We start from the raw sequence: 27,305 nt of genomic DNA on the forward strand, positions 1-27,305 counted from the left end.
AGGAGAAAAATCCTCTTTAAAATGACTAAATAGACAAAAAAAGTAGAGTAAGAAATACACTAAAATAAATAGTATCAGGTCATAAACTGGTGACTTCACGCCCTGCACAAAGTAAAGACAGTGGTGGATTTCAATATCCACATGACGGGAAATTAAAAGTGTGTTTCCTTGAATAGACAAGGCATTTTTTTTTTATATAAACAAAACACAAAAGCCAGAGGCGGAATATAGCAAAACAGCTGGCCATGATGCTTAAACGCTATTCACATTTAACTGGAGATGAGATGGAGTAATATGTGATACTGCTCATAGTTTGTGGTACATTTCAACTGTATAGTCGCGCCTTACCTCGAAAGAGTCCAGCAAGAGATTAAATAAAGATAATGGTCCCGAAAGAAACGTTAATTCACATGTGTCGGTGATCATTCTACTCGGTCCTTCTTTCATGAGTCGCCTATGCGTTCCTCGTAAAACAGCTCCGCTTGCTCTGGGGTACTATTTAGTGACAAGCCGGTCGACAGCGATGTCATTTAAGTGCGTCCGTTGAACAATGACAAACAACCAACAACAGAAGTTTGGCCTGTCAGCGGTTGCTTACGTTACAGATCGTTTGCGTCCTGCTGGTTTAGATCCTGCCTAGGAGAAGGAGCTAAAGTGTTCCTCCAAACTAAAATTCCGGCCAGTTCCTGCGGTGCGAACAACAAAAAGAAGGTACTTCCGCCAAATCTTCCCGGAACTATGAAATCGTTCCTGCAGTGCGAAAGCCCCATAATACCAGAACAAAACAGACACAACTACTTACAATACATGTCTTGTAAAAATCTTAAGTGGGGTCTTCTCCAAGGAGGAGTTGAAGGCCATAAAGAACTGCTGTTCGTCTCCCAATGATGTCAGATTTCTGAAAAATTATTAAAAAAATTATTATTTAATAGCATACACACAACACAGAGCAAACAACACTTGCAAATGCAAAGAACTTGGGAGTCTGTGGAGCTTACATTATTTTCAATGTTGAATGTTGAAATTCTGTTGCAGAATCTTCTTAAGTTTAGAGCCAATGTCTCCCCCTTTGGCTCTGAGATGTCAATGGTCCAGTTCTAGAAATAATTTGGTTTGTAGGTCTTTGCCAGATATAAGAGTGAACTCTGCCAGAATCTAAAAAAGTGACAATCAGCAATTAAGCATTCACTTTTCACTGAAATGTAAAAGTATGATTTTATGCTCTTTTATTTCTATAGAACAAGTTAATGATACAATATGAACCCAATACAATACAAGAATATTTACTAACCTGACTCTCCATAAAGAGTGCTGGCCACTGTATCCTTCACAGCAGGTTCCCTCTCCATCAGTTCTTTTCTACTGTAGTGTTTCAACATCTGTCGTCAGAATTTAAAAAACAAAACAGGAAAAAATAATTACAATGAATAATTACTTATTAATGGAACAATCATAATTCGTAAATAGCATCACGTGCAAAGTAAGCTGCGCGGTTTTTACATATCAATATTGATGCCCCACACACTTACCACGGATTAGGATAGTTTACAAACTGTACATAAAATCAAATATTCGGTGAAAATCGACGTTTGTAATTTAGTTTGTTAGTCACTGGTCTCAAATGGCGGTTAGAGAGTAATTACTAGACGGAAAACTAGTGCCTCTTCATCTATCCACGTAATCCTTTTTTACTTAACTTATTATGTTCAATACAATGACGACTAAATACACGATTAGAATGAGATTCATGAGAAGGTCACCACCATACCTAATTGTGCTGCCAGATCCTGAAGACGTGAAGTTCTTCGTCTCTGCCTCGCTGTCTTCCATCGGCTACGGCGGTTACCTGTGCTAGCTGCATGTGCACTCTCGCTTTGCGCACGCGCATAGACTTTGCCACGTGAGATCAAAAATGTGTTGAATACGTTACAAAAACAGTACAATACATGAACGCATATTAAGTTTCGTTCTATGCTGGAACTTAATTACAGAGGCCCTATAAAATTCAAACTCTGATACAATGAGGAAGACGTAAATATCGATCATTATGGGCTTGCAATAAGCTTATATCCTATTGGTTGTTATTTAAGATAATTCGTGGTTGGTTGAGAGAAAGACAAGAATCAGAACATACATTTGCGTGCGTGCGCGCATGTGTGTGTGTGTGTGTGTGTGTGTGTGTGTATATATATATATGTATATATTAGTTGTATTCACTATGGAATGTATTATTTTTAATAACACCTTTGGTACCATATTTGGTAAACAGGCCTTTAGTAAGACTCACTCGATGCTCTAAAGTACAGTGTACTTAAATTGTTTAGTTTAACTCGTGAATCCACCTAAAAGTTCATTTAACACAACATAATCAAGTAAAGTCAACAAAGTTTACAAAATCAGTTAAATTTACAAGATCCTCTTAAGTAGATTCAGTTATTACTTTTTACAGTGTGCGAATCAGAGGGTAACTCGCCGCGACGATCCCTTGCGCAATGTAAAGTCCAATTGGAAACCAAAACATAACAAAACGAAATAAACAAAAGAAACTCTCTTCATTGGGGGAAGTAAGTCCAGGGGAGGGCGATAGGTTTGAATATCCAACAGCCGTAGACTCAACAGGCTCACACCCTGCTGCATGCCAGGCTGCACCCCGCCATTGTACTGCCGTCTCGTTCTATGTCCACACCACTGGTATTTCACCTGTGACTCATTACTTCACATCTGGCCACGCCTACCAGTCAGCAGATCTCTTACGGCTCCCATATCAATATGTATTTTCCCTAACTTCCACTAATCTCATAACAGACGCGCTATTCTCCGCCCTTGCCTCTGTAATTTTGAAATGGGGGTCCTACTCTTGCTAGCAAAATGTCAGAAATGAAACTAATAAAAGTTCTCATCAGTCATCGACCTGTTCACCGAGAAGGCTTGCGAGTTGCTCTACTCACCTAACGTCACGTGACTCCTGCTTGGTGTTGCTGCAGCTCGTGCTGAATGGAACAGGCGCGTGTCACTCCATTACTGTAGGGTTCCCAACTGAACTAAATTTATTCTAGAGATTATTTTTCACACTATGCTACTTGAAGGGCCGGAACAAATTACATCGAGGGCAAGGTTCGGCCCGCGGGCCGCCAATTGAATAGCCCGGCTGTAGACCATAACATACTTCTAGATCGCTTACACAATTATACCGGTATTCAGGGACAGGCACTACAATGGTTCAGATCTTACTTATCAGACAGACATCAATTTGTCCAATTAAATGGGGAATCATCAAATCTAACGCAAGTAAATTATGGCTTACCTCGGTTTTAGGATCGGTTTTAGGACCCTTGCTGTTCTCCATATACAGTGAGGGAAATAAGTATTTGATCCCCTGCTGATTTTGTAAGTTTGCCTGCTTACAAAGAAATGAAGGGTCTATAATTTTTATGGTGGGTTTATTTTAACTGATAGAGACAGAATATAAAAAAAATCAGGGAAAAAAATGTTCTATAAAGGTTATAAATTGATTTGCATTTCAGTCAGTGAAATAAGTATTTGATCCCGAAGAAAAACATAACTTTGTACTTGGTGGAGAAACCCTTGTTGGCAAGCACAGAGGTCAGACATTTCTGATAGTTGGTCACCAGGTTTGCACATGTGTCAGAATACATTTTAGTCCACTCCTCTGTCAATCTTTAAGGTTTCTTGGCTGTCGCTCAGCAAATTGGAGTTTTAGCCTCCTTCACATATGTTCTATAGGACTAGGGTCTGGAGACTGGCTAGGACATTTAATGTGCTTCTCCTTAAGCCACTCTTTGGTTGTCTTGGCAATATGTTTTGGGTCTTTGTCATGTTAAAGGCACATTCACGACCCATCTTCAGTGATCTAGTTAAGGGGAGGAGGTTCTCGTCCAAGATTTGACGGTACACTGGCCCGTCCCTCAGCCCCTCAATGCGGTGAAGTCATCCTGTATACCTGTAGCAGAGAAAAAGCCCTAAAGCAGAATGTTTCCAACACTGTGCTTCTCTGTAGACATGATGTTCTTGGGCTCATAGTCAGCATTTCTCTCCCTCCAAACACAGGAGTCAATTTTGGTCTCACAGCAGTGCCAGCACTTTCGCCAAAGCCTTTTCTGAATCATCTTGATGTTCATTGTCAAACTTAAGAAAAGCCAGGCAGGCCTTCTTGTGCAGGAGGACCTTGCGGGTGCTTCAGGATTTCAATCTATTGTGGCATAGCGTGTTACCAATGGTTTGCTTGCTAACTGTGGTCCCAACTGTCTTGAAATCATTAACAAGCTTCTTCCGTGTAGTTCTGGGCTGATCTTTAACCTTTCTCATGATCATCTTTACTCCATTGGGGAAATCTTGCAGGGAGCTCCAGAACAAGGGCATTTGATAGTTATTTTGTATTTCTTCTATTTACAAATAATCGCACCAACAGTTGTCTCCTTCTCACCAAGCTTCTGTCTGTAGCCTATTCAAGGTTTGTGCAGGTCTACAATCTTGTCCCTGACATCCTTTGAAACCTATTTGGTCTGGAACATGGTGGTGGAGAGGTTGAATGGAATATACAGATTCTGTTGGCAGGCTTCTTTTATATACATAACAAGCTGATTTAGGAGTACTTTCTTAAAGTGACAGGACTAATCTGTGGTCCATATAGGCACATAACCAATCTGTGGAGCCAGAATTCTTGCTAGTTGGTAGGGGATCAAATACTTATTTCACTGACTGAGATGCAAATCAATTTGTAACCTTTATATAACATTTTTTCCCCTGATTTTTTAAATATTCTGTCTCTATCACACATGTGTCAATTACAAGGCCTGCGAGCCAGAAACAGCCCGCCACGACTTTTAATCAGGCCCTCCACAAATTCTGGTTATTATTTTAATGTGGCCCATTTGCTGTTTAAAAATACGTCAGTGACAATACAACATTGAAACGCAGTCACGCTCTACTCAACACTAATTATATCAGAGAATAACTGTATACAGCGTAAAAAAAGCTAAAAGGTGGATAGCACAATGGCTAAAAAAAGAAAAGTTGACAGCGAATATCGACAATTCCAACAAAGATGGGAAACAGATTATTTATTCTGTGAGTACAAGGACAAGCCAATGTGCCTCATATGTCAAGAGTCACTAGCAGTTTTTAAAGAATATAATCTTAGGAGGCATTTCGAAACGAAGCATGACCAATATGGAAGCATGGACATGGATATGCGGCAGCAAAAAGACAAAGAACTGAAACACAAACTTCAGCAACAACAAAACATGTTCACTCGCATGAACAGTCATAGTGAGGGAGCTGTGAAGGCAAGCTTCATAATTGCAGAGGAAATAGCAAGAGCATGCAAGCCGTTTACAGAGGGAGAATTTATTAAAAACTGTATGGATACGGTATGTGGTGTTGTTTGCCCGGACAAAAAACAAGCCTTTGCTAACATCAGCCTTTCTCGAAACACTGTGGCTAGTCGAGTGGATGAGCTGGCCTCTGACATACAGGCCCAGTTAAAAGATAAAGCTAAGGACTTTGTTGCATATTCACTGGCCGTAGATGAGAGTGCAGACAAAACGGACACTGCCCAGCTCTCTACAGTGGCTTGCAAAAGTATTCAACCCCCTTCATTTTATTCACATTTTGTTATGCTGCTGCCTTATCTTAAACTACTTTAAATTTTTTTTTTTTTACATTAATCTACACTCCATGCACAATAATGACAAAACAAAAAACTGATTTTTGACAGCTTTGCAAATTTATTAAAAATAAAAAACAAAAATAAGTACATTGCATAAGTATTCACACCCTTTTCTGGGACACTTGAAATTTTGCTCAGAAGCATTAGTTTTGCTTGTTAATGTTTATACACTTCGAGTGGAGTTAACATGTGCCAAATTCAATTGAATAAGTATGATTTGGAGCGGCACATACCTCTCTATAAAGGGTACAACAGCTGAAAATGCATATCAAAGTAAAAACCAAGACTGCCAGTTGAGCTTTGAGACAGGATTGTATCAAGGCACAGATCTGGGGAAGACTTCTGAAAAAAATCTGCTGTATTGAAGGTTCACAGAAGCATGTAGCCTCCATTTATCCTCAATGAAAGAGGTTTGGAACCACCAGATCTCTTATTGTGCTGACCTCCTGTCCAAACTGAGCCATCGATGGAGAAGGGTCTTGGTTAGAGCGGTGACCAAGAAGCTGATGATTACTCTGGTTGAGCTCCATGATCATATATGGAGATGGGAGAAACTTACAGAAGGACAAACATCACTGCAACACTCCACCAATCTGGGCTTTATGGCTTAGTGGCCAGACTCAAACCTTTGCTCAGTGAAGACACATGGAAACTTGAAATATGCAAAAACATACTTCAACGAATCTTTCAAACTGTCAGAAACAAGATATTCTGGTCTGATGAATCTCAGATTCATGCATCATGTCTGGAGAAAAACAAGCACTGCTCAACACCTGTACAATACCGTCTTAACAGTAAAGTGTAGTGGAAACAGCATCATGATGTGGGGGTGTTTTTCAGATTCAGGGACTGTACACAAAATACGGAGATAATGATCATGAAAACCTAGCCCAGAACATTCAGAACCTCGGACAGGGCAGAAGGTTCATTCTCCAACATGACAACGATCCTAAGCACACAACTGAAACAATGCAAGAGTGGCTTATGGACAACTCTGTCTATGTCCTTGAGTGGCCCAGCTAGTGCTTGAACCCAACTGAACATCTCTGTAGAAACCTGAAAATGTCTGTCTACTGATGATCTCCATCCAACCTGACAGAGTTTGAGAGGATCTGAGGAGAAGAATGACAGAAAATTGCCAAATGCAGATGTGTAAAGCTTTTCACATCATACCCAAAAAGATTTGAGTCTAAGTAAAGGTGCTTTAACCATTTTCTGAGTTAAGGGTGTGAATACTTATGCAATGTACTTATTTTTGTTTTTTATTTTTAATAAATTTGCAAAGCTGTCAAAAATCAGTTTTTTGTTTTGTCATTATTGTGCATGGAGTGTAGATTAATGTAAAAAAATAATCATTTAAAGTAGTTTAAGATAAGGCAGCAGCATAACAAAATGTGAATAAAATGAATGGGGTTGAATACTTTTGCAAGCCACTGTATATACATTCGAGGGATAGATGCACAGTTTTCCGTCACTGAGGAACTTTTGGATATGAGAGCGATATCGGGGGGGGGACAACACCTGGACAGGACATTTTCTCAAGAGTGGAACAGTGTGTCAGTGACGCAGAATTGCAGTGGAATAAACTTGTTGGTCTTACAATGGACGGTGCACCTGCGATGTGCGGTGAGTTCCGTGGTTTGGTCGGTTTGGTTCGAGAAAAGGTGGGGCACACAGGTAAAAACCTGACAGCCTACCACTGCATCATTCACCAGGAGGCATTATGTGGAAAGGTGCTGGATATGGGACATATAATGACAGTTGTAAACAAAACAGTAAACTTTATTCGTTCACGGGGTTTGAATCACCGGCAATTCAGGGCACTTTTAGAGGAGGAACATTGCGTGCATGAGGATGTGCCATACCACACAGAAGTGCGCTGGTCAAGTCGGGGTAAAGTGTTGCAACGATTTTTTGGTACTGGAGCACTGAGATCGCGCGTTTCATGGAGAGCAAAAATAAGTCCATCCCAGAGCTCGAGAATGAAAAATGGCTGAGCGACTTGGCATTTTTGTGTGATATAACGGAGCACCTCAACGATCTGAATGTAAAAATCCAGGGTCGAAAGCAGCTAATCACTGAAATGCGAGACTTGGTAAATGTGTTTCAAATGAAACTGCGCCTGTGGGAGGGCCAGATGCACCAAGCGAACCGGTCTCATTTTCCCGTTTTCCAGTCAGTCAGTGACACGATCACAATCACATTCCCGACTGAACTGTATGCCGACAAACTGAACACACTGAAAGCGGAATTCAGCAGGAGATTTGCTGATTTTGAATAACAGAAGTTCAACTTCGACCTGTTTGCAAATCCATTTGCAGTTGACACAGCACCTGAGCACTTGCAAATGGAACTCATTGAATTGCAATGTAATACTCATCTAAAAGCCCAATACCAGTCAGTTGGGGCAGCTGAATTTGCACCTCTACTCCCTGAATCGATGCCACACCTTCATGTCTATCATGTCTATGTTCGGAAGCACCTACTCCTGCGAGTAGTTAAAAAGTTAAAACTTTATTTTAATTAATAGTTTTATGCAGTTACTAGTACACTTACATTTATTCATTAAACAAAGAATGCTGTAAAATGTATGTCTGGCCCCTGAATTTATTACCAACCCTCAGCATGACCCTTAATAAATTTGGATTTGACACCCCTGCTCTAAACCTACCATAAAAAGTATAGACCCTTCACTTCTTTGTAAGCAGGCAAACTTACTAAATCAGCAGGGGATAAAATACTTATTTCCCTCACTGTACATGCTGCCCCTTGGAAACATTATTAGAAAACATGGAATTAGCTTCCGCTGTTATGCAGATGATACTCCGCTATATATCTCATCAAGACCAGATGATTCCTTCCAGCTATCCAAATTGGCAGAGTGCATCGAAGATATAAAACATTGGATGACTTGTAATTTCCTTTTAAATTCTAATAAAACAGAAATATTACTTGTCGGACCAAAAAGCCGAATATTTCCGATTATAACCTGCAAATTGAAGGCTGCACTGTTACTCCAACAAATACAGTAAAAGATCTAGGCGTTATATTAGACAGCAACCTGTCATTTAAAAATCACATCTCAAGTGTTACAAAAACAGCCTTCTTCCACCTTAGAAATGTTGCCAAATTACGAAATATTCTGTGTTGCTGACGCAGGGAAGCTTATTCATGCATTTGAGACCTCAAGACTTGACTACTGTAATGCACTACTTAGTGGTTGTCCTGCATCTATAATCTATAAACAAACTACAGTTAGTTCAGAATGCAGCTGCCTGTTTTAACCAGGTCCAGAAAATACGATCACATAACCCCAATGTTACCATCCCTTCACTGGTTACCCTTTAAGTATTGTATTGACTTTAAAGTTCTTTTAATCACTTATAAAGCCTTAAACGGTTTAGCCCCTACCTACATAACAGAGCTTCTACCACACTACAACCCATCACGCTCTCTAAGATCTCAAAACTCCGGACTTTTGATAACACCTAGAATAACTAAATCCACCAAAGCTTTCTCATACATAGCACCTAAACTCTGGAATAGCCTTCCCGATACTATTCGAGGGTCAGACACACTCTCCCAATTTAAATCTAGATTAAAGACACATCTTTTCAGCCAAGCATTCACTTAATGCTAAATAAAAAACCGGGAGACTGCATTTATTAGATATTATTTACTAAAATAATCTTGCTTGTTCTATAAACACCATGCACTGTGCTGTGTTTGACCTTTTTTATGTTTTTCAGTTTTTCTTTTCTCCTGTAAAACTGCTTTGGAACAATGCACATTGTGAAAAGCGCTATATAAATAAAATTGAATTGAATTGAATAAATGAGGAAAATGCAACGATCAGTGCAGTGTTTTAGGATTTTGTGAAACTGTGGCGCTTGATGACGTCACACGCTAATTAACATATTTGTGACGTCATCACGTAATTTTAATACTGCGTTCAAGACACCTTTTAAGGGGGGTGTTTCCTACCACAAACGCAGAAGTAATGTCTGGATTTACTAGCATTAAACGTATTTAGTAACATTAATGTTAACATGATAAGTGTCTTCTAATCGAATAACGAATAGTCAACTATGTCACACTGTGCAATTTGTAAATGAAGAGAAAATCGACAAGCATCTTACATTTTTTAAAGAAAAAATGTAGCACAGGGGACTGTAGGTGAGAGGAAAATCAGTTTTTCTTTATTCATTTTAGACATGGTCTGCTGCTATATTTGTGTAAAATAAAGGTATTTGGAAAATAATTGAACTTTTTTTATTGTTTGATAAGCAATAAGTGTGTTAGTCTGTCTATATTACATAAATTAAAATTGGCAGAACCAAAAACAACACTGCAGTAAAGCCAACCATTTGTACCTACTGTGATTTTAGGGTTTTTCCTTGGTCAAAAATGGTCTTCGTGGTGGCTGACGAACTTGGTCATCCACACACAGTTAAAAGTAACCTACTTATGAACTGCGGGCCTAATACTGACAGTAAATCCAAACTAAATGCAAAGAAACATTTGTTGTTAAATTTTACAGCTTCTTCCAAATTATATATTTGCTATGAAATGATCGGGATACGATTTGTTTTGTTTGTTTATGTCAGTTGTACAAGCGGAACCCTTGTCAGAGAAAAGGAAACATGTTTTTGAGCGCAGTTCATCCAGCTGTAATACAGGCAAAATATGGATGCGCCACATGAAACACAGATTTGGTCTTCTGACTTCTTGTCATCTTTTGATTTATGTGCACGGGAGAGGGACAGGTCAGAAACCGGGTGTTCACCTAGCCATGTAAATTTTAATGAATGCTTTATAAAAAATAAAACTATCGCGCAATCATTAAAATCAAAATCATCATGATTAAACTGCTGCAGCTGGAGCATATGACGCGACGCTTGCTCATAATACAGTACCACATTTCAAAGAAATGAGAGACGAGAAAGAGCCACAGTAAATGTGTGTATAATAGAATGTCACATTTATAATCTTATCTGTAGAAATACGATGGCATCTATTTCGATTCAACACAATTCTGTTTGAATTGAATTTGTTTACTCTGACTGTACGTTTATGCACATATTAATATTTATTTTTTATACATATTGTCTATTATAACACATGCATACATATGATATAGCCTAATTTGATGGATACAGACGTGCTCAAATTTGTTGGTACCCCTCTACAAAAAAAAACAAAGAATGCACAGTTTTCTCTGAAATAACTTGAAACTGACAAAAGTAATTGGCATCCACCATTGTTTATTCCATATTTAATATAAATCAGACTTTGCTTTTGATTTTTTATTCAACATAATATTGTAAACAATAAAACATGAAAATGTCATGGACAAAAATGAGTCGATTTAACTCTTGCGGCCGTGCCCAGGGAGGTTGGCTACAATTCCATGGACCTTAAACTTCTTAATAATATTTGCATCTGTTGTCACAGGAACATCGAGTTGCTTGGAGATGGTCTTGTAGCCTTTACCATGCTTGTCTATTATTTTCTTTCTTAGCTCCTCAGACAACTCTATCCTTTGCTTTCTCTGGTCCATGTTCAGTGTGGTGCGCACACAATGATACCAAACAGCACAGTGACTACTTTTCTCCATTTCAATAGGCTGAATGACTGATTGCAAGATTGGATACATGTGTGATACTAATTAAAGAAACTAATTTAGTTTGAAATATCACTATAATCCAAGTATGCATTATATTTTCTAAGGGGTACCAACAAATGTGTCCAGGCCATTTTAGAGTATCTTTGTAGAATAAGCAATAATTAATCTCTTTCCACAGCTTCTTTGCTTAATTCTATGACATACCAAAGGCATGCAAGTATACGTGATACAATAGCTTTCAATTTCATCACTCTTCAGGAGGAATGAAGAATTATTTACCTGAGCTGTTAGGATACCAACAAATTTGAGCACGCCTGTACATATAATGTAGGTTTAGAAACAAGGGTCTCTGTATAAGGACTTGATTTTCACAAAACTTATTCTCATAACTATTCGATACAGCATTGATTTGTCTGATTAACTGGTAAGTAGTTATGAATGGCAAGTAACACATGATTATCGCACAGTTGGTCATTTTGCATATCAAAAACACAATTGCTATTCAGTTATCAAAGTTTTTCAATGTACAAAAAAACAAATCATATTGTTACTAAATTCTGCTAAAAAGAAATGAAGTTTAAAAATTGACCCGTATTGGGATACGTATCGTATCGTGGAGTGAATATGAAACAATGTAAATTTAAAATGTTATCAATTGCTGTAGTTGTAGCAGCCAAAGTATTGTCATGAATCTTAAAACTGAACATTATTTGTGGAATTGTTTTGTAGATTGCACAAATAAGGTGTTTGGGAAAGGCTTACTAATTTTTTTTTAATTTACAGGGGCGAACTGCACAGAACTGTAAATACCGGTTCACAGTTGTAGTAGACCCTGAGCTCAATAAGGGAAGTTGGACCAGAGAAGAAGATGAAAAGGTCAGCACTATTGTGTTTTTCTTTCTCATTTATTGTGTACACTTATAGCTGCTTTTCAAGAAACTGAGAACCACTCAGTTGCTTACACTGTGTCTACACCGGACGCGGCGCGACACGACAAAAGACAATACATTACATTTATGCATTTGGCAGACGCTTTTATCCAAAGCGACTTACATTGCATTGTATTATACATCTGTTTCTGACTATGTGCAATCCCCTGGGATCGAACCCATGACCTTGGCATTGTTAGTGCGATGCTCTAACCACTGAGCCACATGAAAGAACCTAATAGAACCATTTATAATTGTACATTTTGTCCACACTGGATGCGGCGGGACGTGACCCTACAAACCCATTAAGAACAAGCCGTTTCTCGTGTCACGGCATGCCGGTCGTGTCAGGTGTAGACACCGTGTTACACCCGTTTCTCACAGCACGCATAAGCAGTGTGTAAGCAGCGCATATTTTTTTTGGCGCACATGTTAACAGATGCAAGCAGCACGTGCTCGCGGAGCAGTAGCGGTGTGTAAGAAGCAGTGCAGCGATCATTTCGGCGCCGAGTCTTTTTTTTGCTGTGCTGCTAACGCTCAAGTAAAGCGACAGTGCATTCTTTATGGACAAAATCCACATGGATTGACAGGAAAAAGTAACACGTTTACCTTTAAAGCATGTAAGTGGTGTCTAATGTGTTTTTAACAGTCGCCATGAGTTTCAAAAACACTTTTACCAGGACTACTTTGGCCAAAACCACAACAGCACACTTAAAGGATTTATAATACAAGTATATCTTAAATGTTATGCTTATATTTAGGGTTGGGAATCGTTTCAATTTTATCGATTCCGATTCCAAGTCTGATTCTGCTTATCGATTTCGATTCTTATCGATTCCCAGTTTCGATTCCACAGTTGAAGTAAAACATTTAGATATCAACCTGTATGGTCATTTAGCCTGCTTATAGACTTGTTTGCAAAATATATATATTTATGAGCAGAGTTTTGTGTATATTTACACATAGAAACACACCTTTTCTGATTTATTACAATTTGTATAGTTGAACTACATCATGGTTAAACTGCAGTTACTATAATGCAACTATGGTTAATTTGTGATTCCTGTGCTTTAATACAAATTCTATAGCTAAACTACGCTTACTATAGTAAAAAATATCGATAATTTTCATAAGGGCTTTTATTGAGATATCAGCAGATCATGCAACGCATGTACTTTTCTGAAAATATGCACACAGGAATTGATAAGAGGAATTCAAATTTTAATTTCAAGTATCCGATTCCTATTCCTTTCGATTCCGATCCGATTCCTAGCCTTTCGATTCCGATTCCAAATTGGAATTGATTTTCGATTCCCAACCCTACTTATATTGCATATGAAGGAGTGGAAAACGATCACATTACACTGTCAGTGTACTGTCTGAAACCCACTGTCATCATAACCTTCTGAAATAAACAGATAAAACTACATAGACATGTTATATGCTTATATTGCATATGTGTGAGAGAAAAGCGATCGCATCACTCTCCTATGGTGCGTTAACCCTTTAGTGACTTCGTATCCTTCAAAGCACAATGGCTTTTTATTTATAACTTGTACTACGTAGATCTAAAAGAGCATGAAACAGGCGGATATAACAAATCATAGTTATGAAATCTACTTAAAAAAGGGCTTTAATGAAGTTCTGGAAGATATTTTGCTCATTGATGTATTTAAATAACGTAATGCAAAATTGCATTGTTGTACTGTGGTACCCAGGCAGCCCGGTGCATACGCTGCCGGTGTGAAAGGACTATGGGCACGCGCTGCTAACGCTCTCCCTACGCGCTGCTCTCGCTCCGCCTACGCACTGCTCATGCGTGCAGTATGAAACGGGCGTTAGATTGCATGATATGCTCTCCTTTGCAAAACTAGCTAATTTGTCAAGTGCACTGTTTGCTATTTTCTGTGTTTTGGAAGCAATAAATTGGACATTTTCCAGGGCCATCCTAAAATCATTTTCTATTCTTTTTGTAGCTTATTAAATTGGTGTCTCTGTATGGTGACAAGAATTGGAGCACAATTGCAAAACACTTAAAAAGTCGAAGGGGTAAACAATGCAGAGAGCGCTGGCATAATCATCTTGACCCCTCTGTGATTAAGACCCCCTGGACAAAAGAGGAAGATCTTATAATCATCAAATGTCATTGTATTTTGGGACCTCGTTGGGCTCAAATTGCAAAGTTTCTCCCTGGAAGGTATAATTATTATCTTAGGCTTGTTCATTTGTGTTTTGGGTTAATGTCATGTGTTGTTATTTAAAGACATTGTTCTGCCAGTTCAATTTCAAACTGGTGAGTTTGCATGTTGTTAAATTAGGGCACAGTAATTGATTAACATTTGATCATGTCTGGTAGGACTGATAATTCCATTAAGAACCATTGGTATGCAACCTTGAAGCGTAAAATGGACAAGGGCATCTTTAAGATAGAAGAGGTTGGCTTGAGTAATCTTGGACTCTACCCACAACTAAAACAAACAAGTACTTCCACAAGTCAAAACAAGGTATGTTTTTGTCTTTTCAGTGTTAAATCCTTGTTATTGTTAGTTCATGTCAGTTATTATGGTGCATTAACTAATGTTAACAGTGACAACATTTGATTTTGATAATGTATTAGTAAATGCTGAAATTAACATGAATTAAAATTAATAGATGCCGTAGAAGTATTGTTCACTGTTAGTTCATGTTAGCTAATGCATTAACTAATTGTTAACAAATAGCACCTCATTGTAAAGAGTTACTTATTTTTTTCTTTAGAAGTCTGATACATTCGCTTAAAGCATGCATTGTTTACACATTTTCATCTGCAAATTGGGCACTGATCTGTTTGACCTTTTGGATACGCTGTCATTATTTGGATGATTCATGGGTAGCTACAGTAGGTACTCAACCAGAATGAGCCGTCGCTGTCTCCTCGGCGGTACTGCTTTAATGTGTGTTGACTCTTGTTTACCGCTGAGTGGCAGTCTATTCACAGATCATCTTCTTGATGCGTCAAACTCATTGCCTCACTCAGCAGACAGGCAAGAGTTAAGACGTTTAGGCGTAAAGACAAACGTTACCAGAACTTAAATCCACAGGCACTAATAATTATATTTAATACTAGTCATAAATACATAATTTCATTTAACAAGAGTTTACATTTTAAATTTGCTCTATGCATTCAATCAATGCTTTATTCGGTTTGAATCATTTTCAATATATAAGGAGTGTTTTCATTTAATGCTGGGTTGCATGCAGAGCTTTAATGTTTGTATTCGCTCTGTGTTTTGTGCAAATTGAGAAATACAGCAAGTGAGATCAGAGTGCCTGTGCAAAACTCTGCTCGTGTGTATTGCGATGGGCGTCATTCATAAAAATATGGCAAAACCCATCTCTAACATGATTTAGCTTTTTTTCCTTTAAAACCGAATGTGCTCTATGATATCGTTGGATTATCAGCATATATCCCCCATATGGAATAAATACCACTGCAAACACAATCCTGGGTTAACATCGGAGAAACCCAGCTAAATTATAAACATTCACGCATACATATTGGTAGGCTACATTCACATACATTGGGTATATGTTGTCATAAATCAAGAAATGTCTCTGCTGTAGGCTTTTCATAATGTCAGGCTTTTTAAAGTTCTTTTAAATGTGGCAGCCGCAGCAAGTGTGTGTTCAGAGACAAGCCCCGTTCACGACTTGTATTGTCCTGAAAGCGTGGTCTGTCAAAACATCAAAACATTAAAAATGAAACTGTTGATCCAGTTTACCAAATGAAAGCATGTTGTGAAATATATGCATTAAAGAGGACGTGGTGAGAATTTTTGGATGGCCACTGGAACCGCGGGGTTACATAAACATCGAAGAAACAGTGTTTATTTATTTATTTGTTTGACGCCTCATGCTTCTTATCATTCGTTTCAGAAACTACCTTTTTACCATTAGAAAGTTAAAACTGATCATAATATTAAATCGACCAAGCAAAATGAGGTCAGTGCGGTGCGAGGCAAGAAACTTGCGACTTGCGGTTTCTTTGTGAATATTTTTCGCATCGTCAGCCAAAATATCAGAAATGGTTTATTTGTTTTGTAGTTCAACTTCTGACAAGTTAACCATCTTATTTAGAATACATTTTAAAACTGCTACGTGCCGAAATAATTTGGTTCTTGATTGACTTGCAAGGCTCAATGTGAAACTGCGCTCTTGCAATTCACATGAAGCAGCATTTAAAAGGGGATTTCTAGCGCAGTTTAAGCTTAGGAAACTATATGTATGCTATAATTGATATCAGGTTTAATTAATGATCGGAAATATGTTGTTTAAGTGTGGTTTTCCAGCGATTTTAGAAATGAATGTTGCCAGGGTATACTTTCCAGTTATTTGAACCCTGCACTTTAAATGCCTTTTAATATTCAGCTCTTTGTTACTGCTCACACAACCTCCATCAACCCCCACCTCCTACTGCAGGAAGAAATCACCCTATAACACTTCAGCGAAAACTCAAGAGGTGTCTATTGAGAAGTTGCATATTTGAAAATGGATTGAAATGTAAACAGGTTTTTACAGTTTTACATTTTTACCTTAATTACTTTATAAAGTTCTGTATTGATAAAGAATATATGAAGATATTGTCATGAAAACATTTAATTGTTTGTCATTTAAACGAGAGGTCATTACAGTGTTTTAATATGTAAAATGTAATATTAAATAATTGAATATGTTACATAAATCAGGAGCATTACGATTATAAAAAGCATATTTTGGCAAAGATGTTTCATTTATATTTGGAGTTTAGTTTCTTATCAGTGTTACGGCGTCTTACGTTTATTTGTCACCCTGCAGGTAAGACATTAATTCTAAACTCCGCTCTTTCAAAAAGCGAGACATACACACGTCTCACAGTCCCCATCCCCCATCAATTGAGAAGTGGAATCGGTTTTTAAAAGCCTGGAGCCTACTGACATGGAGAGAATTAAAACATTTCAATGCTTGTCATTTAAACGCAGTTCAATAATATTTCGTCACACTTTTATTTAATAATGATGAAACGGTCTATAAACTGCATATTTGGCAAATATGTTTTTTCATTCACGTCTTCACACGGGCCTCTGCTCTAGCTCATTAATAATAATCATTTGTTACATTTTTGCCTTGTTCAGTTTACGTTCTACGGTCCGTGTTCATTATAAGCACTACAAAAAATTGCACAAACCTAACCATTTTTTTTACTTTCCCATGGTATAACCCCTAAAACACGAAAAATTCCGAAAAACAACGTCGGACTAGCAAATCACGTGGTCTCACGAATTCAGCCGCTTCGCTTTTGAGACGCTCCTGGTATTGAGGACGGAACAACATCTCGCCGGTTAGCTTTAGTGAGACATGTATGAAACCAACATGTGTGGATGACTCAAAGCCGTGAATAAGCAGAAAGCCATAAATATTAGAACAACGTTTCAAAACGTTATATAAAACAAGTGTAAAGCCTGACAACTTCGTACCGACTACAGCGCATATGTTAAAATGATAAAACTGTTTACCAAAGAAGAACAATTTAAGATGTGTAAAAATATTTTTGGATATGTAAGTCAAAAAGTCTTGAGCAAAATTGTTTGTTAGCGCAAGATAAATGTTACATCCACGTTGTATATCGTAGTTTGGTATTAGGATTTAATAATTTGCTTTTAAGGTAAACCTGTTTATTGAGACAAATAGGGTATCATAGTAATTACAGGTGCTGGTCATATAATTAGAATGTCATCAAAAAGTTGATTTATTTCACTAATTCCATTCAAAAAGTGAAACTTGTATATTATATTCATTCATTACACACAGACTGATATATTTCAAATGTTTATTTCTTTTAATTTGATGATTATAACTGACAACTAATGAAAATCCCAAATTCAGTATCTCAGAAAATTAGAATATTACTTAAGACTAGGGCTGTCAACGTTAACGCGTTAACGCATGCGATTAATTTTTTCAAATTAATGCCTGAAAAATATTTAATGCAATTAACGCAGCATCCGTTTGTTTTGACATTCTTTGTCTAGCGTTACATTATGTAATCACGCTCTTATTCGTGTACAGGCTTTTAAACCACTTAAGCACGATTTTAAACAGTTGCTTTGACGCGTTCAATGAAGATAGACAGCTTCTAAACTGTGGGACGCGGCAAAACGCAACGCGAGGTCCAGTCTGGTGTAAACAGTCACGGGCTGAAGGCTGCGTCGGTGAATCTCTGTCAGACAGCGCATCCGTGTTAAGTTCTCTTTCGTGCTTGAATGGACTTTAGAGCTTTCTCCACTTCGTTATACAGCTGCAAACCTACAGTGCGCTGTGAGAGTTGCGGGTATTGAGGTCCGATTAAAGTCATTAATTTACGAAAGCCAGAACCTTCAGAAATATTTAGGGGTAGCATATCCTCAGCAATCATACGCAACATAGCATCTACAAATGCTTCATGTTGTGCTTGCAGAGTAGAATGACTATTGGAGCTGGACGGTGAAATGGAATGTGGGTAGAAGGAAGGACCGTTGGCTCTCGTGTCTTTTCCTGAAGCCTTCCTCATTTGGTTTATCATGGGCAATTGTTGTTCTTTGCTCTTTGACTGTAAATTAAAAACAAACTTTAAAATAACAAGGATTGATGAATTGGATTAAATGATCACACATTTAATCTACAGTAGGTAATCAACCAGAATGCTCTCTACCGCCGTGTTGAGTGCCGCCGTTGGGGAAGGGCGGCAGTTAAAAAACATATTTACATGTGAAACTAGTTCGCAAAATTTCAGCCAGTACTTTTTTGGACCGATACATAATTGGGTCAATACCAGAGTATCGATAAGCTTCATGACAAACGATACTGTTATCGATACTTGCGTTGTTTTATCTCTGTGTATTCGGGTGTTAAATGGCAAATTAGAGGAAGTTTGCTCGACGTATGTGTGATATCTAGGGCCATATGATTTCGGCGATGTATTTGTAATCTGCTTGTTTTGCGTGTTTATGAGTGAAAGAGTGGCATGGTTGCGCTTGTGGAGCTTTCAGCTTTTTTTTTGTAAACTGCAGTTCTAAAGCTCAGCTGTAATAAAGAAACTTAAAATGTTTAACATCTTTTCACATCATGTGTTTTTGCATCAAATTATAGAGTGTAGTATGATACCGGTGTCGATATTGATAAAATCTTAACGATACCCATCCCTAGACATAAAGATACACTTCTTTAACTGCATGTCCGCTATAAACCAGTGCTTCGGAAGTCATAATTTAGTTCACACTTCTCTAATAACCTGATGTGTGAACATACAGGTGCTGGTCATATAATTAGAATATCATCAAAAAGTTGATTTATTTCACTAATTCCATTCAGAAAGTGAAACTTGTATATTATATTCATTCATTACACACAGACTGATATATTTCAAATGTTTATTTCTTTTAATTTGGCACTGCTGCTGACCAACTTTATGGAGATGCAGATTTCATTTTCCAACAGGACTTGGCACCTGCACACAGTGCCAAAGCTACCAGTACCTGGTTTAAGGACCATGGTATCCCTGTTCTTAATTGGCCAGCAAACTCGCCTGACCTTAACCCCATAGAAAATCTATGGGGTATTGTGAAGAGGAAGATGCGATATGCCAGACCCAACAATGCAGAAGAGCTGAAGGCCACTATCAGAGCAACCTGGGCTCTCATAACACCTGAGCAGTGCCACAGACTGATCGACTCCATGCCACGCCGCATTGCTGCAGTAATTCAGGCAAAAGGAGCCCCAACTAAGTATTGAGTGCTGTACATGCTCATACTTTTCATGTTCATACTTTTCAGTTGGCCAAGATTTCTAAAAATCCTTTCTTTGTATTGGTCTTAAGTAGTGCTGTCAATCGATTAAAAAAATTAATCGGATTAATCACACATTTTCTGTGATTAATCACGATTAATCACACATAACAATAATATTTTAAAATATACTTTTACATTTGAATAATTTCACATTTAATCTTCAAATTGATGTAGAAACAACATATTTCTTTAACAGCGTCATTTTATGAATGAAAGAAAACATTTTGATATTAGTACTGTAACTGATGTCTCTATTAAATTGATTATTTTAACATTAATTATAGCCATTCAACAATATAATTGAGAGCTATCATGAAATATACAGAAATTGAAGGAAGTTCTCAAACACTTTACAGTCTTTAATGCTAAATTATAAATTAAATGCAGAAGAATTCTCATTAAAGCTACAAAATCACATTGATTTCTTCTTTTATTTTGTTCTTTGATTAACATTAGTGACAGGAGTCACAGCAGCACGTTTAAGAACGTGGCCCCTTTAAGAGCTGTCTCAGTACGCAGATCTGACCGTCACCGCACTCCCATTTTCACAACTCTTTGCATTCATTTAAGATTTTATTTTACACTTTGAAGTCTTGCTTAAGAAAATGCTAGACAAAACGGGCTTTCTGACATAATCTTGTATGGTTTTANCATTTACACACAGAAACAAGATTTTATAGTGTTGCTAATAGCTGATGTCAGTAAGCACGCTATTTAGGGCGCAGACCAAAGAAACGACGCGCTGTCACTTTCAGCCGAACCAACCCAAATAGACGAGAACGATGTATGTGGTCGCTTTTGATCATAGGAACTTCGGCCTACTTATGTGATTATTTTATGTGTCTGTGACATGAATAAACAAATGATGTGTTTAAAAACACCGTTAGAGTCTCTGTGTGTATGCGCGCGCTAGTGAAACCCGCCACAGCTCACAGGAGGTGGACTTAGGAGGATGGGGGCCCCTGGGCTTGAGTTGTTTTCGGGGCCCCCGTACTATTTAAAATCATATGTTTGTTAGCATTAGTAAATGTTTTTTTCTCCAATGACCAACAATGACACTTGTTCATTGGTTTACACGTTTATAATGCTTGTTTTGACAGTGGGGGCCACAAGTGGTGCATTTATAGCATGTAGGAAGTTTCAAACATACTTAAATGTAAAATCCAATCAACATTACAATATCAAGGGGACTACAGTTTTTGACATAATCATACAGCCCTACCATTATGTATATTAAAATTAAATTTATTGATTCATAATAAGAAAACTACTAAAAAGGAACAAATGTGTGTTTTGCCTGTATTTCTGGAGGATCTTGAGATCCCTGCATTAACATGAAACCAACATTGAACAATACAGTCAGCATTTATTAATCTTGTTTATTATATACAGGTGCTGGTCATATAATTAGAATATCATCAAAAAGTTGATTTATTTCACTAATTCCATTCAAAAAGTGAAACTTGTATATTATATTCATTCATTACACACAGACTGATATATTTCAAATGTTTATTTCTTTTAATTTGATGATTATAACTGACAACTAATGAAAATCCCAAATTCAGTATCTCAGAAAATTAGAATATTACTTAAGACCAATACAAAGAAAGGATTTTTAGAAATCTTGGCCAACTGAAAAGTATGAACATGAAAAGTATGAGCATGTACAGCACTCAATACTTAGTTGGGGCTCCTTTTGCCTGAATTACTGCAGCAATGCGGCGTGGCATGGAGTCGATCAGTCTGTGGCACTGCTCAGGTGTTATGAGAGCCCAGGTTGCTCTGATAGTGGCCTTCAGCTCTTCTGCATTGTTGGGTCTGGCATATCGCATCTTCCTCTTCACAATACCCCATAGATTTTCTATGGGGTTAAGGTCAGGCGAGTTTGCTGGCCAATTAAGAACAGGGATACCATGGTCTTTAAACCAGGTACTGGTAGCTTTGGCACTGTGTGCAGGTGCCAAGTCCTGTTGGAAAATGAAATCTGCATCTCCATAAAGTTGGTCAGCAGCAGTGCCAAATTAAAAGAAATAAACATTTGAAATATATCAGTCTGTGTGTAATGAATGAATATAATATACAAGTTTCACTTTCTGAATGGAATTAGTGAAATAAATCAACTTTTTGATGATATTCTAATTATATGACCAGCACCTGTATGTTCACACATCAGGTTATTAGAGAAGTGTGAACTAAATTATGACTTCCGAAGCACTGGTTTATAGCGGACATGCAGTTAAAGAAGTGTATCTTTATGTCTAGGGATGGGTATCGTTAAGATTTTATCAATATCGACACCGGTATCATACTACACTCTATAATTTGATGCAAAAACACATGATGTGAAAAGATGTTAAACATTTTAAGTTTCTTTATTACAGCTGAGCTTTAGAACTGCAGTTTACAAAAAAAAAGCTGAAAGCTCCACAAGCGCAACCATGCCACTCTTTCACTCATAAACACGCAAAACAAGCAGATTACAAATACATCGCCGAAATCATATGGCCCTAGATATCACACATACGTCGAGCAAACTTCCTCTAATTTGCCATTTAACACCCGAATACACAGAGATAAAACAACGCAAGTATCGATAACAGTATCGTTTGTCATGAAGCTTATCGATACTCTGGTATTGACCCAATTATGTATCGGTCCAAAAAAGTACTGGCTGAAATTTTGCGAACTAGTTTCACATGTAAATATGTTTTTTAACTGCCGCCCTTCCCCAACGGCGGCACTCAACACGGCGGTAGAGAGCATTCTGGTTGATTACCTACTGTAGATTAAATGTGTGATCATTTAATCCAATTCATCAATCCTTGTTATTTTAAAGTTTGTTTTTAATTTACAGTCAAAGAGCAAAGAACAACAATTGCCCATGATAAACCAAATGAGGAAGGCTTCAGGAAAAGACACGAGAGCCAACGGTCCTTCCTTCTACCCACATTCCATTTCACCGTCCAGCTCCAATAGTCATTCTACTCTGCAAGCACAACATGAAGCATTTGTAGATGCTATGTTGCGTATGATTGCTGAGGATATGCTACCCCTAAATATTTCTGAAGGTTCTGGCTTTCGTAAATTAATGACTTTAATCGGACCTCAATACCCGCAACTCTCACAGCGCACTGTAGGTTTGCAGCTGTATAACGAAGTGGAGAAAGCTCTAAAGCCACAGATAATTCAGCATCTTAAGAACTGTGTATCTTTGAGTGGGGGGCAGAATGTTGTTCACCTCACTGCAGATGTATGGGCCAGTGAATATGCAGAGCCACTTCTTGTTGTTCAGGTGCATTTTCTTGATGATGATTGGAACATTCATAGGCCTACTGTAGCCTTTCGCCATTTGCAGTGTAAAAAGCTTATGGCCAATATTGGAGGTGAACTTGAGTCAGTTCTCTTAAGCTATGGGGTGTTCTCCCATAACATTGGTTACAGTATTATCCATGAAGCCAAGAACACCATTGCTACACATGATGTTTTCTGTGACTATAAGAGTATGTGTTCTGAACAGAGTGATTTGAATGAAGATGAAGTATTGGATTTTCTTGATGATCAAGTTGCGATAGATGATCTCTCTCTGGTTGAAATTTCCTCTAGCAAACGTCTGGACTGTATCACGACCCTGCTGCATTGTGTAATTAAAGAGGCACTAAAGAAATCCAGCGCTGTTGAGCGCATACTCTTTGAGCTACAAAGTGTGGTGTCATTTTTTCGGCGCAGCGACTACTGGAATGAGGTTCTGAAAAAGTGCAGTCTCTCACTAACTAATGCTTACAGCTCAAGCAGCATCACCTGGAATTCAACGATTATCATTGTCCGTGAAATGATGCAGGAGTCAGTTTGGCCATTGGTGATGAGCCTGCTGAATCGGGCTCGCACAGGGGCAAAAGACTGCTCCATTTGTCCACCAGTGGTACAAGTTACTCGTGAGCAAGTAGTGGACTTTGTTGGCTTACTAGAGCCTTTTGAAGAGGCTGTCCAGGTACTTCAGGAAGATGATATCACTTTGTCCCTCATCATTCCATCTATCATTGGACTTGATAAAACTCTTGAGACCAAGAGCACAAAGTTGAGCTATTTTTGCTCAGCCCTCCGTTCTGGTCTTCGCGCTTACTTCCAACCTTTGATTTTTCAAAACGATTTGATAGTAGCCACCATGCTGGACCCACGAATCAAGCTCCAACCCTTCAGCTTCGGAAAGGAAAAATTCAGCAGCACCACACTGTTTACTCCTTCCAAAATTCGTGCCTGTTCAGTTGTAGAATCTGCATTGAGTAAAACTGAAACATTTACCTTAGCAGAGACGAGCTGTGTTAAAGCAGATGATAATGATGTGCTGCCAAATAAAAAGCCAAAGAAAGAGTCTGAGCTAGATCTCTACCTATCTGAGCCCTTGTTGAAGGGAGATGCTTGCATCCAGGTGTTTTGGAGGGAAGCCACCCGTTTCCCCCAGCTACAAAGCATTTGTCGCAAACTGTTGGCTGTCCCAGCATCTTCAGGAGGATTGAAAAGACTGTTTCCTTTAGCGTACTGTGTTGTACGGGCTCAAAGAAGCAGACTGACGCAACACACGACAGAACGACTTCTACTTTACAGAGAGTATCTGAAAAAGTGCACTGTGGAGTAAACTCTTGTGCAAGTCAGTTTGTGTGTGCATGTGAAATTGTTTTGTTGTTGTTTTTTTCTTTCAAAATTGAGAATGACATAAGTCTTTCAGTTTAATAAACGCAACTAAAGGGAAATCATGATTTGGTGAATTGTTTGAGTGTTCTACATTAAATTGCACGATACATCAATGTTAGAAAAGTGGAGCGATACCCTGCTGTTAAAAATGGTACTATTTCTCGTTTAATTGGTATCAATACTTTAAGGGTGTGTTTACATATGGCATGTTAGATTCTATTAAAAAAAACTGGTGCGATTGCTCGGTTAGTGTGGTTTATTAAAATGTGAACGCTGCCATCTGAACCCTTTTGCACAACAAACAAGCGGACAGACCATTGAATAGATTGGCCTCGGTCCGCTTTCAAATGTGATCAAGTGATTTGGTAAAATAAATGTAGTGTTTATTAGAGCTGTAACGTGCGTGTAACGGAGAAATTCCTGGCGCTGTTTTGACTGCTTTAAACGCTTCTTTGTGAGTTATCTGCTTGATAAAATACCATCTTATGTGCACACATACATGAAGCACGTAACCCAGCACACAGTATTGATTTGGATGTCTGATAAGTTCTGTAACTAAATATATATCATAAAAGCTGTCCAATCATGCTGCGACTTTACACTCCTAGGTTCGGTATCTTTAGGATCACTGTTAAAATGCCAGTGGGAACGCTAAGTGAATCAGGACTACATTTATTTTTTATTTTTTGGTCTGGACCAAAATAACAAAGAGAACCGAACTACAAATATGAACACACCCTAAGAACGCACATGTTTTAGAGCTGTATTTACTGAAATGCTTGTCAACGAAGCAAATGCATTCTTTTGGCATTATTTCACTTTTGTAACAGAGTTAAAGCAAGCATGCGGCAAAGTAAAGTCCATCTGTACAAAATCTTCACTGACCAAAGCATTTCAATTCAATTTTATTTATATAGCGCTTTTCACAATGTGCATTGTTCCAAAGCAGCTGGTAACACTTTACAATAAGGTGCTATTAGTTAACATGAGTAAATGCATTAGTAAACATCAACTAACAATGAACAACACCGGAATACATCATTACTTAATGTTTGTTCTTGTTAACTTGTACATCTACTAATGCATTTATTACCCTGAATAGCTTCATTAGTTAACATTAGTAAATGCATTAGTAAACATCAACTAACAATGAACAACACCAGAATACATCATTACTTAATGTTTGTTCATGTTAACTTGTACATCTACTAATGCATTTATTACCCTGAATAGCTTCATTAGTTAACTTAGTAAATGCATTAGTAAACATCAACTAACAATACACTAATGCACATAACCTCAGTAGCTAAATTTGTTAACGTTAGTTAATGGCTTCATTAACAGCACCTAATGATTAACAACATCTGTCTACTGCACTACTTAAAGTTTGTTCACAATTTAATGCCGCTTATCAAAACTATTAATTATATTAATTAATAGTTAGCTCAATTGGAACCAAGCACACAGATTTATTTTACTGTACATCCTTTACATTGTGTGTGAATTGCATCTACGCTAATAACAGCTCTTTGTCACAGACTAGCTCCAACCCAACCCGATGTTCTGGATGTTATTCCATGCACTGTTGGGGACACCAGAGGTCAACGGACCCAGCCTCACACAGCCTGAGTCGCATCCTGAGACACATGATGCCAACAAACTTAACTCTATGTACTTTATATTTATTTTATCTGCTTTATTTGTTTTTTTTTATTCATTTGTGTGAAGCTGCTTTGCAACAATGCGAAATTGTGAGAAGCACGATAGAAAGAAAATCATATTGAAAGTTTATATCAAATATACTGTATGTTAGAGTATAAAAGTAAATAAGTAATACCTAAAGGTTACCTCCAACTCACTGTATTTAAAGAAATGTACAAATGATTCTTGCATAGACCTTATAATCCTTATTAACTAATGAATATATTGTGATCTTTTCCTACCTTATTGGAAACCATTTGAACATCAATTCATGTGTTAGTAATATCAGTAAGCACTTTACTTATATTTCTTACATGTAATAAAGTACTTCTTAAGACTGATATGTGCACCTTATTGTAAAGTGTAACCTTTTCGACATTACATAATAAGTTACTAATGTTTAATAGCTCTTCACTTACATGACTTCCCTGTAGTAAAGCAGTTATGGCTGGGAACTGTGAACCTTATTGTAAAGTGTGCACTATTTCAACATTAACTAATGCTAAATTAACATTTTTAGGTTCTCTATTAACATTACAAAGCAGTCATTACCTATATTTCTGACATTATACCTTTGAAAGAAACATGTACATCATTAACACTTGCAGCACCTTTATTACATTAAAGAACAATCAACATTAGCAAAAAAAAAATGCTAAAATGTACTGTAACAATTTAAACCTCTTTTCATACAAATAAACAAGTGCCAAACATCAGCAAACGATTGAGGAACAAGATAGAACAAGACTCTCTTGTGCTTAATCTTTTTTTATGGAAGAAGCATCCCATCATTTTTCATAGTGTGTATTTTGTGGGCATGTTCTCAT

At 37.7% G+C, this 27,305-nt stretch overlaps 2 protein-coding genes across 4 annotated transcripts in view; both read left to right on the plus strand.

The window, feature by feature from the left end:
* The window catches only part of mybl2a (v-myb avian myeloblastosis viral oncogene homolog-like 2a), a 41,932-nt gene extending 17,096 nt beyond the window's left edge, over positions 1 to 24,836 (plus strand). Inside the window, exons 4-7 of the mRNA XM_057353128.1 lie at positions 12,099 to 12,191; positions 14,221 to 14,441; positions 14,601 to 14,748; positions 22,943 to 24,836. Coding sequence (XP_057209111.1) covers positions 12,099 to 12,191; positions 14,221 to 14,441; positions 14,601 to 14,748; positions 22,943 to 24,721 — 2,241 coding nt within the window. The 3' untranslated portion in view covers positions 24,722 to 24,836. The remainder of the gene's footprint in view (positions 1 to 12,098; positions 12,192 to 14,220; positions 14,442 to 14,600; positions 14,749 to 22,942) is intronic.
* si:dkey-174m14.3 (uncharacterized protein LOC563117 homolog) overlaps positions 1 to 27,305 on the plus strand; it is a 175,769-nt gene that overhangs the window by 37,218 nt on the left and 111,246 nt on the right. The window lies entirely within an intron of this gene.

This window comes from Triplophysa rosa, linkage group LG15 (assembly GCF_024868665.1).
Source record: "Triplophysa rosa linkage group LG15, Trosa_1v2, whole genome shotgun sequence".
Taxonomy (NCBI): domain Eukaryota; kingdom Metazoa; phylum Chordata; class Actinopteri; order Cypriniformes; family Nemacheilidae; genus Triplophysa; species Triplophysa rosa.